General features: G+C 39.9%; 2 protein-coding genes across 3 annotated transcripts; both read left to right on the forward strand.

Annotated features, from left to right (window-relative positions):
- The first annotated feature begins 4,625 nt into the window (after positions 1-4,625).
- LOC123723770 (aquaporin-8) lies at positions 4,626-11,770 on the forward strand. The gene is made up of 5 exons (XM_045719984.2): positions 4,626-4,957; positions 5,519-5,645; positions 9,259-9,473; positions 10,738-10,872; positions 11,507-11,770. Exons 1-5 carry the CDS (start codon positions 4,665-4,667, stop codon positions 11,547-11,549), a joined length of 813 nt encoding a protein of 270 aa, XP_045575940.1. The 5' UTR covers positions 4,626-4,664; the 3' UTR covers positions 11,550-11,770.
- A 1,385-nt stretch (positions 11,771-13,155) lies between these two features.
- Positions 13,156-18,391, forward strand: aqp8 (aquaporin 8). Of its 2 annotated transcripts, NM_001173915.1 has the most exon segments (6): positions 13,196-13,590; positions 14,391-14,517; positions 14,785-14,999; positions 15,699-15,833; positions 16,138-16,331; positions 17,774-18,384. In NM_001173915.1, coding segments are annotated over 5 exon segments (780 nt in total). In that variant the 5' UTR covers positions 13,196-13,330; the 3' UTR covers positions 16,181-16,331; positions 17,774-18,384.
- Positions 18,392-19,070: the final 679 nt, after the last annotated feature.

Here is a 19,070-nt window from a genome sequence, read left to right on the forward strand (position 1 = left end):
GGCTGATGAAACCAATTTAGAAAACAGAAACCGTAGTTTAGGTTGATGCATAAAAAACAATGAACAGTTCAGTCAATGAAGAGGGTGGTTCGCACATAAGGCAAACTCGGAAATATGATGTGGTGCTTGGTTCTAATAAAGGGGGTATAGCCTACTAAAATGTCTAGTCTAAGACTATAGAGCAGAGCGCCACCCTTTGGTGGTGTTGAAGGACAGCTAGTGGCACAGTTGGCTTCTTGGTCTTCTAGGCAACGGTCGGTCTACTTCAGATTGACGAAAAGTACCTAGAAATGTCCAGAGAAATACAAAACATCACTCTTCTTTACTGTTTGGATATGGGTTTTCATTCTCTCAATTATGTGATAACGCCATAATAACAGAGCTAGACTATTCATTTCCAATGGAGCCCAGAGTGCCAGTTAACTATCAACGTTCCCCTGTCAGACAGGCTCGTGGTGTTTCTGAGCAGGGGTCATGTCCAAGTGGTGGGGCTCTTCAGCCTTATAGTAGTCGATAAGTACTGTTACTATACAAGAGGCACACTCCACAGGTGCTGCTCAGGTAAAGCTATAACAACCACATTTTTATCAGTCAACTTACCTGTCAACTTAATTAAAGATTAACTGTCAGATAAATCAATGAAACTGGTCATTTAAGTATGAATCAGAAACTTCAACTCTGGTTCAAAAAGTGAAGAGTTTGAAGGTATTTACTTATTTGTAATTGAATGTCTTCCTTCAATGGGATAGTTTATTTTAAAAGGGATAGTTCAGCGATGTTACAGAACGATATTTGTTTACATACCTTGAAAGTAGTATAGTGACAAAAAAATGCTAAATGCTAAATGCTATGGCGAAAATGCTAATTAGTAGCAATACGCAGAATTCTAAAAAGTATGTTTTATTCTCGACAACTTCTATTCCGTTGCTACTACTGTTATGTAATTGGCAATTAGTTTTAGTTGCAGGCATTGTCTTACGTCAGATGGCATCACTCCCACACGACGATTGTCCCTCAACCCATCAGTGCAGGCAGAATCGACGCACTATCTGACGTAAAACACTGAGTTTCAGGTAGAAATGTTACATATTGGCTCAATGTTAAATGGTCTAATCGTTCGACATTGATATTAACCTCGTTATTTATTTGTCTCCTGATACTTGTATGTATTTCTGTATTGGTGGGGGAGTTGTAGTTTATTGACTGTGATTACGAAATATGTCATCTTAGGCACAAATATTTCACTACCTAGGAGGGTGAATTTCAAGTTTCTACATATAGTGCTAAATGGGGGAGATGGGGAATTGATCCCGAAATTCTGAGGTTGGTAATTATTTGGACTGGCTCGCTGTCCATACACTGCTTTCAAGGAAAGGAAAGAAATATCTAAATATATAAAATTGCTGAACTACCCCTTTAAGTTTGACTGCTATGTTAGAATATCTTGAATGAATACATTTGTTTTTTGAGTTGTTGAAATTAATCTTTGAAGACTTGCCCACAGTTTCATATAAATTTGGTTGAAAAATGTGACTTTTAAATTATATATTTTTTTATTAAAGCTGTTTCCATTCTTACAGTCTTATTGAAGGACAAAATGTACTTCAGGAATGAAAAGACTCTTCAGTCTCAAGTCACATTCTTGATGTGTGGTGGAAAACGTTCATCCTATCACTTGAAATTCACCCTTCTAGGAAGTGAAATATTTGTGCCTAAGATTACATATTTCCTCATTACATTCAATACACTAAAACTCCCCCACCAAGACGGAAAGACAAACAAGTATCAGGAAAGATCAACAAGTTATGAGGTTAATATCAATGTCAAATGATTAGACCATTTAACATTGAGCCAACACTATATCCATTGTTTTGGTCCTTGCAGTTTCCCAGAAAATTATGTTTCTCACCTGACCTTTATTTTATTAAGGCATAATATTATAATTTATGGTATGTGGTGGTATAATTTAGAGGTTTATATTTTCTGACCTTGTATTCAAAAGTAGGATGAACATTATTTGATGGCATATGAATAGGGCCAGGAGTTTTTCCTAACCTGGGGACATGGCCAGGAAAACCTCCAGATTCTATTTATACGTAAGGTGGTCAGGAAAACTCATAGCTCTAGATGAAACCTATAACCTAAAAGTACAGTGGCTTGCGAAAGTATTCACCCCCCTTGGCATTTTTCCTATTTTGTTCCCTTACAACCTGGAACTAAAATAAATTTTTTGGGGGGGTTGTATCATTTGATTTACACAACAACTACCACTTTGAAGATGCATAATATTTTTTATTGTGAAACAAACAAGAAATAAGACAAAAAAACTGAAAACTTGAGCGTGCATAACTCCCCCAAGTCAATACTTTGTAGAGTCACCTTTTGCAGCAATTAACATCTGCATGTCTCTTTTCTGGTATGTCTATATAAGCTTGTTACATCTAGCCACTGGGATTTCTGCCCATTCTTCAAGGCAAAACTGCTCCAGCTTCTTCAAGTTAGATGGGTTCCACTGGTGTACAGCAATCTTTAAGTCATACCACAGATTCTCAATTGGATTGAGCTCTCGGCTTTGACGAGGCCATTCCAAGACATTTAAAAGTTTCCCTGTAAACCACTCGAGTGTTGCTTTAGCAGTATGCTTAGTGTCATTGTCCTGCTGGAAGGTGAACCTTCATCCCAGTCTCAAATCTCTGGAAGACTGAAACAGGTTTTCCTCAAGAATTTCCCTGTATTTAGCGCCATCATTCCTTCAATTCAGACCAGTTTCCCAGTCCCTGCCAATGAAAAACATCCCCACAGCATGACGCTGCCACCACCATGCTTCACTGTGGGGATGGTGTTCTTGGGGTGATGAGAGGCGTTGGGTTTGTGCCAGACATAGCATTTTCCTTGATGGCCAAAAAGCTAAATTTTAGTCTCATCTGACCGGAGACATGCCTTTTGGCGAACACCAAATGTGTTTACTTATTTTTTATTTAAGCAATGGCTTTTTCTGGCCACTCTTCCATAAAGCCCAGCTCCGTAGAGTGTACTGCATAAAGTGGTCCTACGGACAGATACTCCAATCTCTGCTGTGGAGCTTTGCAGCTCCTTCAGGGTTAACTTTGGTCTCTTTGTTGCCTCTCTGATTAATGCCCTCCTTGCCTGGTCTGTGAGTTTTGGTGGGCGGCCCTTTCTTGGCAGGTTTGTTGTGGTGCCATATTTAAAAAAATATATATGTTTATGGATTTAATGGTACTCCGTGGGATGTTCAAAGTTCACATGACAGATCATGTGACACTAAGATTGCACACAGGTGGACTTTATTGAATTAATTATGTGACTTCTGAAGGTAATTGTTTGCACCAGATGTTATTTAGGGGGTTCATAGCAAAGGAGGTGAATACATATGCACGCACCACTTTTCTTTTTTTTCAATTTTTTTTTAAACAAGTAATTTTTTTCATTTCACTTCACCAATTTGGACTATTTTGTGTATGTCCATTACATGAAATACAAATACAAATCCATTTAAATTACAGGTTGTAATGCAACAAAATACGAAAAACGCCAAGGGGGATGAATGCTTTTGCAAGGCACTGTATATGTAAAAGATTGTTATCGTAATATGTTATTCTGATTATTATGTAGATATGTTTCAGTCACATTACATATACAACACAGGAGGTTGGTGGCACCTTAATTGGGGAGGACGTGCTCGTGGTAATGGATGAAGCGGAATAAGTGGAATGGTATGAAACACATCTAACACATGGTTTCCATGTGTTTGATGCCATTCCATTTGCTCCGTTCCAACCATTATTATGAGCCGTCCTCCCCTCAGCAGCCTACACTGATATACAAGTGGATTGATGGTAATTCAGTAGTTATGTAGAATTACAGCTTATATAGACAGTCATATAATGAGGCCGCTTGTCTATCCATATGTCCTATAACACACTCATCATTCTGGTATTTTATTAGGATCCCCATTAGCTGTTGCGATAGCGGCAGCTACTCTTCCTGGGGTCCACACAAAACATGAAACATGACATAATACAAAACATTAATAGACAAGAACAGCACAAGGACAGAACTATATACATTTAAGATGTGACACATAGCCTCTCTGCTGTACTTCTATTGTATTTAGGCAATAGCTCTATCTGCAGAAGCATGGTTTCTGTCCCTGTATTCTAACTGCATAATGTATATTGAAATGTAAGCTATTTATTTCACAACTAGTATTCATAATCCTATTCATAATAACAGTCATGGGGAAATAATTTTGATTGATTTATTGCATTTCTTTATCCATACAAAGTGCTGACAAGTATGTTTGAAGTTTAACCAAAAGTCATGATGGAGTATTACATTTAACGGTAATCAATATAAGCGAACAATATCTGAACATTTCTTGCATTTTGTCTCATCGTTTGATGATCTAGTAGCATTTCTCTGCCTAGCTATCTGGACCAATCCAAGAAAATAACTTATCAACTCCCCCCTCCACTATCTTCACCCCACCTCCTCCTCCCATTCCTCCACCTCCCTCCTCCTCATCCACCTCACCCCTCCTCCTCCCTTCTTATTCCTTATCAGCACTCTTGCGTAAGCTCTAGACTTAAGAGCACTAACAACCCATGGGCTGTTTCCAGTCTCACACAGTCTAACCCAACACCATGGCTCTCTATGAGTCTAAGACCGAGCTCTGGGACCTGGACATCAATGTGATCCAGCCAGAGGGGAAAGGTCCAGATCCAGCCACAGATGGAAACAGCGGTACCAAGCCGTTCAGGGATGTGTTCGAACGTTATATCCAGCCCTGTCTGGCAGAGCTGCTGGGTTCATCTCTGTTTATCTTTGTGGGGTGTCTGTCTGTGATCGAGAACACGGAGGGCACCGGGAGGCTGCAGCCAGCCCTGGCACACGGCCTGGCCCTGGGCATCGTCATCGCCGTGCTGGGGGAGATCAGGTAAGGCTGGGGGGCCCCTCTGGGGGTGGGTGGTGAGAGGCTGGAAGGTGATAACCTGGTCCTAGATCTGTTTGTGCTGTATAGCCAACCTTTCTGGCCATGACATGGTATAGGTTTTGGGACTAGGCTGGGAAGTTGATGCTCAGGTTTTGAAATGTTATCAGAGCGACAGAAGAGTCAGTTCCTAGGCTTTCAACATGCAGTATGTTGATGTGTAACAGATTGAAAAAAAGCATTGCAAAAATGATGAATTGTAATGGATCTGTTGATCAGCAATGACTTGAAGTTTTATGACTGTGCTTTCAAAGTAGCCTACAATAGATCATTAAAATGCACAACAGAATTTTATAATCACACTTGTATCATTTTGATGAGGCAATCTATATTAGCATTTTTTCTTATTATGGTTTTATTGTTGCTACATGCCTCTATATTTAAAATAGTTTGTTTTGTTTTCTAAAGGATGTGCCTCATATAAAAAAGCTATTGTGAACTGTTTAAAATAAAATAACTTAATTCAAATGTATTAGAGTAATTCAATTGTTCCATGTCTCTCTGCAGTGGGGGGCACTTCAACCCAGCAGTGTCTGTGTCTGTGTTTCTGATCGGGGGTCTCAACATCATACTGCTGGTCCCCTACATACTGGCTCAGATGTGTGGAGGAATGATAGGGGCAGGACTAGCCAAGGTGGGTACTCGTAGCCTACTAAAATGTGGGTTGCACTGTTTCTACTAGTACTAACTTGGTATTTAATAGGATTTGAATTATAATTGTTCTTATTTATTGACATTGAAAACATGTACATTTATTTAACTTAATTATTTGGTAACAATATGTACTTTCTAGTACGAACGTTCAAGAATTCAGTATACAGTATTTGGTAACTACCTGGCACCAAATGGCTAGGCCTACTGTCATAAAGACTATGTAAACGTCAGGAAAATATTTGCTAGATATTTCATACTTTCAGAGGTTTGATCGTCCCATAATACACAACACTTGTACATTCCACACTCATCCTAACAGTATGATCATCCTCATCCTGTCAACACTTCAGATATGGATCATGACAATAATATCTTTCTACACCTACCCTGCTCTTCTCTTGGCTGCTACCAGGACAGTAAAACCATAAAGCAATTGACATCCATGAGGGTTGAGTGAGCAGGCAGTCACCCACTCTACTCTATTGGCAGTCATTTACATGTACAGTATCCTTAGAGCTGAACAAGATGAGTTGAGTCTGTGTTTCACCACCTTGTAAAGTCAAGAGCTCATTGGCCATTACCCTGCTAGCACATTTGGTTCCTTGGAAGTTGTGGGAACATACATGTTTGGTTTCCCATTGGTTCTGGGAACGAAGCCATAAAATTGTATGTTTTTTAAACGATTCTGAGAACAGAAGTTTTTTTTAACTGCTTTGTTGGTTAAGGGCTTGTAAGTAAGCATTTCACTGTAAGGTCTACACCTGAGGTATTCGGCACATGTGACAAATACAATTTGATTTCATTGGATTTGTTCTGGGAATGTTCATTTTTAGGTTTCAGGGAGGTACTGAGGATGTTTTACTATGGTTCCCTGAAAGTTTTCAGACGCCTCACAAGTCCTCAACTGGCCGCTTCATTAAATAGTACCTGCAAAACACCAGTCTCAACGTCAACAGTGAAGAGGCGACTCTGGGATGCTGGCCTTGTAGGCAGAGTTCCTTTGTCCAGTGTCTGTGTTCTTTTGCCCATCTTAATATTTTATTTTTATTGGCCAGTCTGAAATATGGCTTTTTCTTTGCAACTCTGCCTAGAAGGCCAGCATCCCGGAGTCGCCTCTTCACTGTTGACGTTGAGACTGGTGTTTTGCGGGTACTATTTAATGAAGCTTCCAGTTGAGGACTTTTGAGGAATCTGTTTCTCAAACTAGACACTCTAATGTACTTGTCCACTTGCTCAGTTGTGGACCGGGGCCTCCCATTCCTCTTTCTATTATGGTTAGAGACAGTTTGCACTGTTTTGTGAAGGGTGTAGTACACAGCGTTGTACAAGATCTTCAGTTTCTTGGCAATTTCTTGCATGGAATAGCCTTCATTTCTCCGAACAAGAATAGACTGACGAGTTTCAGAAGAAAGTTCTTTGTTTCTAGCCATTTTGAGCCTGTAATCAAACCCACAAATGCTGATGCTCCAGATACTCAACTAGTCTAAAGAAGGCCAGTTTTATTGCTTCTTTAATCAGCACTACAGTTTTCAGCTGTGCTAACATAATTTCGTAAGGGTTTTCTAATGATCAATTAGCCTTTTAAAATTATAAACTTGGATTAGCTAACACAACGTGCCATTGGAACACAGGAGTGATGGTTGCTGATAATGGGTCTCTGTACCCTTATGTACTGTAGATATTCCATAAAAAATCAGCTGTTTCCAGCTACAGTAGTCATTTACAACATTAACAATGTCTACACTGTATTTCTGATCAATTTGATGTTATTTTAATGGACAAAAAAATTGCTTTTCTTTCAAAAACAAGGATATTTCTAAGTGACCCCAAACTTTTGAACTGTATATATATATTCAGTACTGGTCAAAAGTTTGGACACACCTACTCATTCCAGGGTTTTTCTTTATTTTTACTATTTTCTACATTGTAGAATAATAGTGAAGACATCAAAACTATGTAATAATACATATGGAATAGTGTAGGAACCCAAAAAAGTGTTAAACAAATCAAAATATATTTTACATTTAATATATTTTTCAAAGTAGTCACCATTTACCTTGATGACAGCTTTGAAAACTCTAGGGATTCTCTCAACCAGCTTAATGAGGTAGTCACCTGGAATCTATTTCCGTTAACAGGTGTGCCTTGTTAAAAGTTAATTTGTGGAATTTCTTTCCTTCTTAATGCATTTGAGGCAATCAGTTGTGTTGTGACATGATAGGGTTGGTATACAGAAGATAGCCCTATTTGGTAAAAGACCAAGTCCATATTGTGGCAAGAACAGCTCAAATAAGCAAAGAGAAATGACAGTCCATCATTACTTTAAGACATGAAGGTCAGTCAATCCAAAACATTTCAAGAACTTTTACAGTTTCTTTAAGTGCAGTCGCAAAAACCATCGAAGGCTTAGATGAAACTGGCTCTCATGAGGACCGCCACAGGAAAGGAAGACCCAGAGTTACCTCTGCTGCGGAGGATAAGTTCATTAGAGTTACCAGCCTCAAACTGCAGCCCAAATAAAGGCTTTACAGAGTTCAAGTAACACATCTCAACATCAGCTGTTCAGAGGAGACGGCGTGAATCAGGCCTTCATGGTTGAATTTCTGCAAAGAAACCACTACTAAAGGACACTTATAAGAAGAAGAGACTTGCTTGGGCCAAGAAACACAAGCAATGGACATTAGACCAGTGTAAATCTGTTCTTTGGTCTGATGAGTCCAAATGTGAGATTTTTGGTTCCAACCACCGTGTCTTTGTGAGACACCGAGTAGGTGAACAGATGATCTCTACATGTGTGGTTCCCACCGTAAAGCATGGAGGAGGAGGTGTGATGGTGTGGGGTGCTTTTCTGGTGACACTGTCAATGATTTACTTACAATTCAAGGCATACTTAACCAGCATGGCTACCACAGCATTCTGCAGCGATTCGCCATCCCATCTGGTTTGCGCTTATCGGGACTATCATTTGTTTTTCAACAAGACAATGACCCAACACACCTCCAGGCTGTGTAAGGGCTATTTGACCAAGAAGGAGAGTGATGGAGTGCTGCATCAGATGACCTGGCCTCCACAATCACCCGACCTCAACCCAATTGAGATGGTTTGGGAAGAGTTAGACTGCAGAGTGAAGGAAAATCAGCCAACAAGTGCTCAGCATATGTGGGAAAAGCATTCCAGGTGAAGTTGTTTGAGAGAATGCCAAGAGTGTGCAAAGCTGTCATCAAAGCAAAGGGTGGCTACTTTGAAGAATCTAAAATCTAAAATGTATTTTGATTTGTTTAACACTTTTTGGTTACTACATGATTCCATATGTGTAATTTCATAGTTTTGATGTCTTCACTATTATTCTACAACGTAGAAAATAGTAAAAAATAAAGACAAACCCTTAAATGAGTAGGTGCGTCCAAACTTTTGGCTAGTACTGTATATTATTTTTAGCACACTTGAAAAGACAAACTCTGAACAGAGGTAGAATATGACCAGTGGAAAGTAGCAGTCGATAAGCAAATGTTAAATAATGTTCTTCTGTATCTGGACCTATACTTTTCTCCCTACAGATCCTATATTCATATCAGTAATATCTCCTTCTCCAGGTGATTTCCCCATCCATGAACTATGCCAAAGTTTCAGGGGCAGCATTCAACACAGTGCAGGCAGACACCCAGATAGTACCAGCCACGGTGGCAGAGGTGATCATGACTCTGTTCCTGACGATGGTGGTGTGTATGGGGGCCGTGAATGGACGCACCCGCAGCCTGTTGGCCCCTCTCTGCATCGGGCTGACTGTGACCGCAGACATCCTGGCTGGGTGAGGACCCATGGGGTAGAAGGTGTGGGGTAAGAGCAGTGGGTGGGGTGGTCGTGGAGTGGATTGATGTAAGGTGTGTGGGTAAGGGATAGGATGGGAGGAGGGCTGGAAAGGTTTGAGAAATTAGCCTGGAGAAAGACTGTACTGTACATTCTGCAGAACAACTTTTCAGATACAAACAAATCAAATCAAATGTTATTAGTCACATGCGCCAAAAACAACAGGTGTAGACCTTACAGTGAAATGCTTAATTACGAGCCCCTAACCAACAATGCAGTTTAAAAAAATACAGATAAGAATAAGAGATAAAAGTAACAAGTAATTAAAGAGCAGCAGTGAAATAACAATACCAAGACTATATACAGAGGGGTACCGACAGAGTCAATGTGCGGGGGCACCGGTTATTTTAGGTAGTATGTACATGTAGGTAGAGTTATTAAAGTGACTATGCATAGATGATAACAACAGAGAATAGCAGTGGTGTAAAGGGGGGGGAGGGGGCACTACAAATAGTCTGGGTAGCCATTTAACTAGATGTTCAGGAGTCTTATGGCTTGGGGGTAGAAGCTGTTTAGAAGCCTCTTGGAACTATACTTGGCGCTCCAGTACCGCTTGCCGTGCGGTAGCAGAGAGAACAGCCTATGACTAGGGTGGCTGGAGTCTTTGACAATTTTTAGGGCCTTCCTCTGACACCTCCTGGTATAGAGGTCCTGGATGGCAGGAAGATTGGCCCCAGTGATGTACTGGGATGTCACACTACCCTCTGTAGTGCATTGCGGTCGGAGGCCGAGCATTTGCCATACCAGGCAGTGATGCAACAGGTCAGGATGCTCTCGATGGTGCAGCTATAGAACCTTTTGAGGATCTGAGGACCCATGACAAATCTTTTCAGTCTCCTAAGGGGGAATAGGTTTTCTCGTGACCTCTTCACGACTGTCTTGGTGTGCTTGGACCATATTTGTTTGTTGGTGATGTGGACACCAAAGAACTTGAAGCTCTCAACCTGCTCCACTACAGCCCCGTCGATGAAAATGGGGGTGTGCTCGGTCCTCTTTTTCCTGTAGTCCACAATCATCTCCTTTCTCTTGATGTTTGATGTAATGGCCTACCTTTGTACATTATAGTTAACTACTACTGAGATAAATACCTGTACACTACCAATAAAACACACAGTACACCACAATACACTCCTTACTGTGTACCGCAAGACACCACATGCTCTATCATTCATTCATGCATCACTTTTATATCACGTCCTCTACAGGGGAGCGGTGTCTGGGGCATGTATGAACCCAGCTCGTGCCTTTGGCCCGGCCGTGGTGGCCAACTACTGGAGCTACCACTGGATCTACTGGGTGGGACCCATGTCTGGAGCCCTGCTAACCGCCAGCTTCATACGGTACTGTACAGCTCTGATCTTCTGGGGCCTGGATACCTGGCTGTTTACATCATTGTCCTGTTTGGTTTTAACAGACTGGAGCCAAAGCTACTATTGAGACACTTTGGTTGGGAAAGCAGCCTTAATCTTTGTCCTTGAAATGACCATTAATACTAAAATAATTACCCAACTGGAGCTCCATAGATTAGAATGCAATATATTTACTATATTGTCTGCCCATAAATTCTTGCAAATCAGCAAGAGAATCCACCACCATGTGGTCTTGTGCGATAAAGCACTGTATCGCAACATGGCTGTTAGACAGGGCTGTTTGTCCTCAACTTGGTAAACATTAACTGTCCCTCTAAAATCAATGGCTAGCTATGTGATGGAAAGTTACTCTTACAATGGGTGCTGTTCTACAATTCTTAAGTCTGGGAGAGTCATTAACCTAGTTTTAACAATGTGTGGATTTAACACCTTTATATCTTGATTTTCCTTGTTAAAGTCTTGTGTTGTCTAAGACATATTTTGGGGAATTATTTACATTTATGTTTAAAAAACTAAAGAAACAATGTGTGGAAGCAACAACTTGTCGAGTGATGTTACATTCAACAATTCTGTACTATTTTGATGGTGTTTTTTCTATTTTCAGATTACTGCTTGGGGATGAGAAAACCAGAGTTCTCTTGATGTGATACAGATGTAGGTTTCCAGTTCAAGTCCATAAAAACGTCAATTTCCAAATGCACATAAATTCTAACAGTATTTTTCTGTTACTATTTCCATGTCTCTTAGTTTAAAATAATCTTACCAATGTAACTTTATTCTATACCGGTATATATAGATTATCTATTGTCCATAAATGTAATGCATTATATTCAATGTCATTTGTATAAACTCATTTCTGTGCATTAAATATTGCATTGCATATTTCTTTCTATGATTGATCCCTTTTGACCTAGTAGAAGTGACTTCTGGCCCATAGTCTGTGTTTTATACCACCAGCTTTTGGTTATGTGGTGAACTACAGCCTTGCATTGGTCTGACTCTCACTGTACTGTGATACAACCTTCCATATGCGTCATGCCTTTTCATTGAATATCTGCACACAGACATCCAAAAACTAGCCACATGAGATAACATTGAATTTGACACTGTAATTGCTATCTTGACTGAAAGTCTAGCAGCATCTGTCATGATATGAGTGTCTCAGCCATAGAAATATAATTGCTAGAAAGGTCATAGCCCATCAGACAACCGGTCCTCCCATTATGGCCTCATTGACTTGAACGGGGACCTCTCTTCTAGTAATTATATTTCTATGGCAGACACTCATTTGAGACAGTAGTATGTGAACATTCAAAAAATGTTGCAGTGAAGATTCAAGAATTGAAGTATAAATGTGTACAGCAGAGGCGTCGTCGTCATGTCCATTTATTGATTTGTACATTGGAAATATAGAAGATACGGTTTCTTTCATACGCAATTAATACAAATGAATTATTAAATTCATTCATTAATTCCATTAGTGCCCCCTCAAGAATAAGTACATACATGATGACTGTAAGCACAGTAACAGTCTGATTTTGCCACATTCTACACATTTACAATGTCAATTTATCATCTGTTATTTGCTGATGGATGGGTCTACCATTTAGGACAAATAATAAGATATTATGCTAAAGTGTAAAAAGCCAGTTTCATTTTTCACTGGATTGTCTTTTACTCCCTTCAGAGAATAACAGGAGCAGACTTTGCACAGATGCAGAGACTTCGTCAAACTGTCTAGTTTTAATGCTTTATCTTATCTAGCTGGGACTGGCTAACATCAATGATCTATGCATGATTAATACAAGCAGGTTAACCAAGATGAAACTTTTTTGCTTTGCCTGGAAATCTAGAACATTATGTCTAGTAGTAGGCTGCTGTATTAACAAACTAACAAAACATTTCATTTATTTAAATAGTAAAAACATATCATAATCATATTGACATGTGCTCTATGCTGAAAATGTTGTTTTCAAATCAGTGCCAAGAAAATATCTGTCTGCTGGACAAGTACTATACTTTTATACTGTGAACAGGTTGTCTGTTGTACTGTGTTCACTAGAGTTAACTGACTTGGATTAATCATAACATGGATATCAGTGTCAAAGAGTCCATCGTTGGTCAATGGAGCAATTACATTTTATGCTCTCTCTCTCGCTCTCTTTCTCTCTCTCCACTCTGTATCTCGCCCTTTCGTTCTTTGAACTTACCAAAGTTCAAGTGATTAGCAACGCAAACAGGTAGATATTTGGACACACACCTGCGGACGTTATCGCCAGTGCTGCATTGAATCTCTAGATACAACGACTCCTCTCTCTCATCTATTTTCTCTCCAAACTCCTCCATTCACTCTCTCTCTCGCTCTCTCTCCTCTATTCTCGCTCTCTCTCCTCTATTCTCACTCTATCTCTCCAAACTCCTTTCCACTATGACAGAAGGGACAATGGAACTGGGTGACGTTGGGACATCCCTGATGGCATCAGACTCTAAGAAAGCACCGGTCAAGCCTCCCAACAAGTTTGAGCGCCTGGTCCAGCCGTGTCTGGCTGAGCTGGTGGGGACCATGTTCTTTGTGTTCATCGGCTGTGTGTCGGTCATAGAGAACGTGGAGGCAGCAGGGAGGCTGCAGCCAGCTCTGGTCCATGGTCTGGCCGTGGCAGTCATGGTGGCTTGCATGGCAGAGATCAGGTAAGGAGATGGGTCTGTGTGTTTATATACAGTGTATTGATACACTGTCTCACTACTCACTGTACTGTGCTGTTTTGGATAAAAGTGTCTGTAAAATGTCTCATATTACATCATTACAGTGGTCTCCTTTTGAGATTAACGGTAATCATTTGTTTTCAATAGAGCATTTATATTTTGCATGAACAGTATGTTGTGTGCTTTAATATGAGTGGGATGAATGTATTTGAGTGCAATGCATGCCCATTATTCCATTATATTTGCAATGTTCTATATTGCTACAATGTTCTATATTGCTACAATGTTCTATATTGCTACAATGTTCTATATTGCTACAATTTGGGGTCAAAATACTGAACACACACGGAGTGGAAACCCGTAAGTCCTGTATTCTTTTTGTGGTGATTATGTGTTTCTTCGTCGTGTTCCGAGTTCAAAAACAGTCTTTTACAGATAAAGGTAATAGACCTAAGGATGTAAAACCATTCTCGTTCCAGTGAGAGCCATTCAACTCAGAAACAGTGGCCATTATGGTGTCATGTGTTATGATTTCACAGATGCACCTGACACATACATATCCCAAGTTAATAAAGCAACTGTGACCCCCATTCATATTGTTATACCTAATAATTGAGTGAACATATTAACAAAGTCTAATCAATATCTAAAGCCAATCTCCTTGAACTGATACAAAGGTGAAAGTGTGAAGGTGAGTAATGTTAAACTGTAAAATATACTGTGTAAAACCCAACCCTCCTGGGCTATCTGACCATTCTTCTGCTATTTCTCTCTGACCTCCACAGCGGCTCCCATTTTAACCCACCGTTTACCATTGCTATCTACCTGTGTGGAGGCATGAAGCTGAATATGGTGGGGCCCTACCTCATCAGTCAGCTCATAGGGGGTGTGCTAGGTGCTTCTATGTCAAAGGTGAGGGTTAAATCTGATATCAGTGGTCATTCAATGCACATCTACGGCTAACAGTATCTGTGGAGGTAGAATTTTGTCTTGCACCTTGAAATGATTTGAAATGCAGAAAAAATTATCAGTTGGATTGAATCAAAATAAAACGAATGCAAAAAAACTACAAAATGAATATTCACAACTACAGTGATTAGATATGCAGACAACAGACATTACCCCAGTTTAGCTCGTCAGACGATGCCAGTAAATTAACCTGAATCCATTGTTCCTCAGCTGATGACCACAACAGAGAACTACTCCAAGGCCCAGGGGGCAGCGTTTGCCCTGCTGCAATCACAAGATCAGCTGTGGGGGGCTCTGTTTGGGGAGATAGCCATGACCTGCCTGGTCACCATGGTGGTGCTGCTGGGTGCGGTCAACGCCAAGAGTAGCAGCCCCATGGTGCCCTTCATGGTGGGCTGCACTGTCATCATCAACATCCTGGCTGGGTGAGATACTGAGAGAGCCAAGAGTGGAATTTTTCACTTGTACTGTAACTAGGCCCAAAGTTTTTCCTGGCTACTTGACCTGGTCAGTTCTTGCTATAGGGTTATTAGGGCCTAGAGGTTTTCCTGGGCCTGGTACAAGTAATTCCCAAAAAATGATTTGTTCTCTTAATAATTAGCCTGGATAGATAAGGTTTGGAAAAACTTTATTTGAAGGTTTGTTTATTAACTATTTATAAACCACTATTATATCATTTGTTACCTATTAAATAGAGTTTGTTATAAATTATTTACATGGATTTAACATGTATTATTATACACTGTTTAAACAAATTATATACTGATTTATATCAACGATTACATCCACAACTGAAGATATGGAACGGCCACTGCTAAAATGTGCATTATTGTGACATGAAGATTAGATAAGCATCTTAGATAGGTAGTTCAGATAACACGCTCATTACATTGCAATTATGACCTTCTGGGCATTTTTAAGTAACGTATTTACTGTTCCCACACTACACCATGATCATGGCAAAACATGAAATACTTGTTATCTCAACATTTAGTTTCATAGCATCATGGGTAGAGATGCAGCACATGGTTGTTTTGATGGACCTGATTCTGCTGCATACCTGGAGATAATAATGTTTTCTACTATCATGGTTCTAATACTCTTTGTCGTTATTATTTCTTCAGTGGAGATGTGTCTGGAACCTGTCTGAACCCAGCCAGAGCCCTGGGTCCTGCTATAGTGGCCAACTACTGGACCTACCACTGGGTTTACTGGGTAGGACCTATCACTGGTGGACTGGTGGCTGCTGCACTGGTTAGGTGAGGATAGACTACACACAGAGATCCTACTAAATGACTTCTAATATGTAATTCTATGAGGCTACGTCCCAGACAGAATAGTCTGGTTCAGCAGCTATACTGTAAGAATGTGTTCGAGATTGTGCAGGATGATGCATGGAGAAACTGAAGTATGCGCACACCATTTCACTGTATGTGTTTTCTCATGTTCCTCAATGTGTAGTCTTATTATTACTGATGTGAAAGCGAGCATACTGAATGAAGATCTATAATGTCACAATAAAGCATCATCTTCAGAACCTCTTATGCTATCTGTTTTTTTCAGACTACTGCTTGGAGACCGGAAGACACGTATTCTCATGAAGTAATACCATATATCGAGTTGACAGGTCTGAGATTACCGCTGTTGTTACATGCAGTACCAGTCAAAAGTTTGGACACACCTACTCATTCAAGGGTTTGTCTTTATTTTTACTATTTTCTACATTGTTGAATAATAGTGAAGACATCTAAACTATGAAATGACACATATGGAATCATGTAGTAAACAAAATAGTGTTAAACATATCAAAATATGTTTTAGATTTTAGATTCTTCAAAGTAGACACCCTTTGCACACTCTTGGCATTCTCTCAACCAGCTTCACCTGGAATGCTTTCCCCACATATGCTGAGCACTTGTTGGCTGCTTTTCCTTCACTTTGCAGTCCAACTCTTCCCAAACCATCTCAATTGGGTTGAGGTTGGGTGATTGTGGAGGCCAGGTCATCTGATGCAGCACTCCATCACTCTCCTTCTTGGTCAAATAGCCCTTACACAGCCTGGAGGTGTGTTGGGTCATTGTCCTGTTGAAAAACAAATGATAGTCCCAATAAGCGCAAACCAGATGCGATGGCAAATCGCTGCAGAATGCTGTGGTAGCCATGTTGGTTAAGTGTGCCTTGAATTCTAAATAAATCATTGACAGTGTCACCAGCAAAGCACCCCCACACCATCACACCTCCTCCTCCATGCTTTATGGTGGGAATCATACATGTAGAGATCATCCGTCTCACAAAGACACAGCGGTTGGAACCAAAAATCTCACATTTGGACTCATCAGACCAAAGGACAGATTTACACTGGTCTAATGTCCATTGCTCATGTTTCTTGGCCCAAGCAAGTTTCGTATTATTATTGGTGCCCTTTAGTAGTGGTTTCATTGCAGCAATTTGACCATGAAGGCCTGATTCACACCGTCTCCTCTAAACAGTTGATGTTGAGATGTGTCTGTTACTTGAACTCTGTGAAGCAATTATTTGGGCTGCAATCTGAGGTGCAGCTAACTCTAATGAATTTATCCTCTGCAGCAGAGGTAACTCTGGGTCTTCCTTTCCTGTAGCAGTCCTCATGAGAGCCAGTTTCATCTTAGCGCTTGATGTTTTTTTCATCCTACACTTGAAGAAACTTTCAAAGTTTTTGAAATTTTCTGGATTGACTGACCTTCATGTCTTAAAGTAATGATAGACAGTCATTTCTCTTTGCTTATTTGAGATGTTCTTGCCATAATATGGACTTGGTATTTTACCAAATAGGGCTATCTTCTGTATACCACCCTTACCTTGTCACAACACAACTGATTGGCTCAAACGCATTAAGAAGGAAAGAAATTCCACAAATGAACGTTTAACAAGGCACACCTGTTAATTGAAATGCATTCCAGGTGACTACCTCATGAAGCTGGTTGAGAGAATGCCAAGAGTGTGCAAAGCTGTCATCAAGGCAAATGGTGGCTTCTTTGAAAAATCTCAAATATAAAATATGGACATTAGACCAGTGTAAATCTGTCCTTTGGTCTGATGAGTCCAAATGTGAGATTTTTGGTTCCAACCGCTGTGTCTTTGTGAGACGGATGATCTCTACATGTGTGATTCCCACCATAAAGCATGGAGGAGGAGGTGTGATGGTGTGGGGGTGCTTTGCTGGTGACACTGTCAATGATTTATTTAGAATTAACACTTTTTTGGTTACTACATGATTCCATATGTGTTATTTCATAGTTTTGATGTCTTCACTATTATTCTACAATGTAGAAAAAAATACAAATAAAGAGAAATCCTTAAATGAGCATGTGTGTCCAAACGTTTGACTGGTACTGTATATTATCACCATTGTTGTTGAATATATTATCACCATAATTGTTATATTATCACCATTGTTGTTGTTATATTATCATCATTATTGTTATATTATCACCATTGTTGTTGTTATATTATCACCACTGTTGTTGTTATATTATCACCGTTGTTATATTATCACCACTGTTGTTGTTATATTATCATCATTGTTGTTGAATATATTATCATCATTATTGTTATATTATCACCATTGTTGTTGCTATATTATCATCATTATTGTTATATTATCACCATTGTTGTTGAATATATTATCACCATTATTGTTATATTATCACCATTGTTGTTGAATATATTATCACCATTATTGTTAAATTATCACCTTTTTTGTTTTCCCAGTATATTTTGGGGACACTATTTCCTGTGACTATTTGAGATTAAAAGCTTTTTATTAACAAAGTGCCAAGCTATTGTCAACCATGTATTTTTAACATACACTTAGTGTACAAAATATTCAAGACACCTGCTATTTCCATGACATAGACTGACCAGGTGAATCCAGGTGAAAGCTATGATCCCTTATTGATGTCACTTGTTAAATCCACTTCAATCAGTGTAGATGAAGGGGAGTACAGGTTAAAGAAGGATTTTAAAGCCTTGAGACAATTGAGACAAAGGATTTAAGTGCCTTTGAACGGGATATGGTAGTAGGTGAAGGCGAACTAGTTTGTGTCAGGCGAACTAGAACTGCAATGCTGCTGAGATTTTCATGCTCAACAGTTTCCCGTGTGTATCAAGAATGGTCCACTACCCAAAGGACATCCGGCCAACTTGACTCAACTGTGGGAAGCATTGGAGTCAACATGGGCCAGTATCCCTGTGGAACGCTTTCGACACCTTGTAGAGTCCATGCCCTGAAAAATTGAGGCAGTTCTGAGGGCGGGGGGGAGTGCAACTCAATATTAGAAAGGTGTTCTTAATGTTTTGTACACTCAGTGTATATCAGTCAAGTTATTATCAGCACAGAACAGTTTGTGTCGAGGACTGACTATTGCAAACACCCAGGAATAGTAGAAATGTGGTTGTCACTCTCTGTCAGATACTCAGATACTGAGACTCAATTTCAGCATTCCCTTTTAGAAGAC

Source organism: Salmo salar, chromosome 06, assembly GCF_965601325.2.
Source record: "Salmo salar chromosome 06, fSalSal1, whole genome shotgun sequence".
Lineage (NCBI taxonomy): Eukaryota > Metazoa > Chordata > Actinopteri > Salmoniformes > Salmonidae > Salmo > Salmo salar.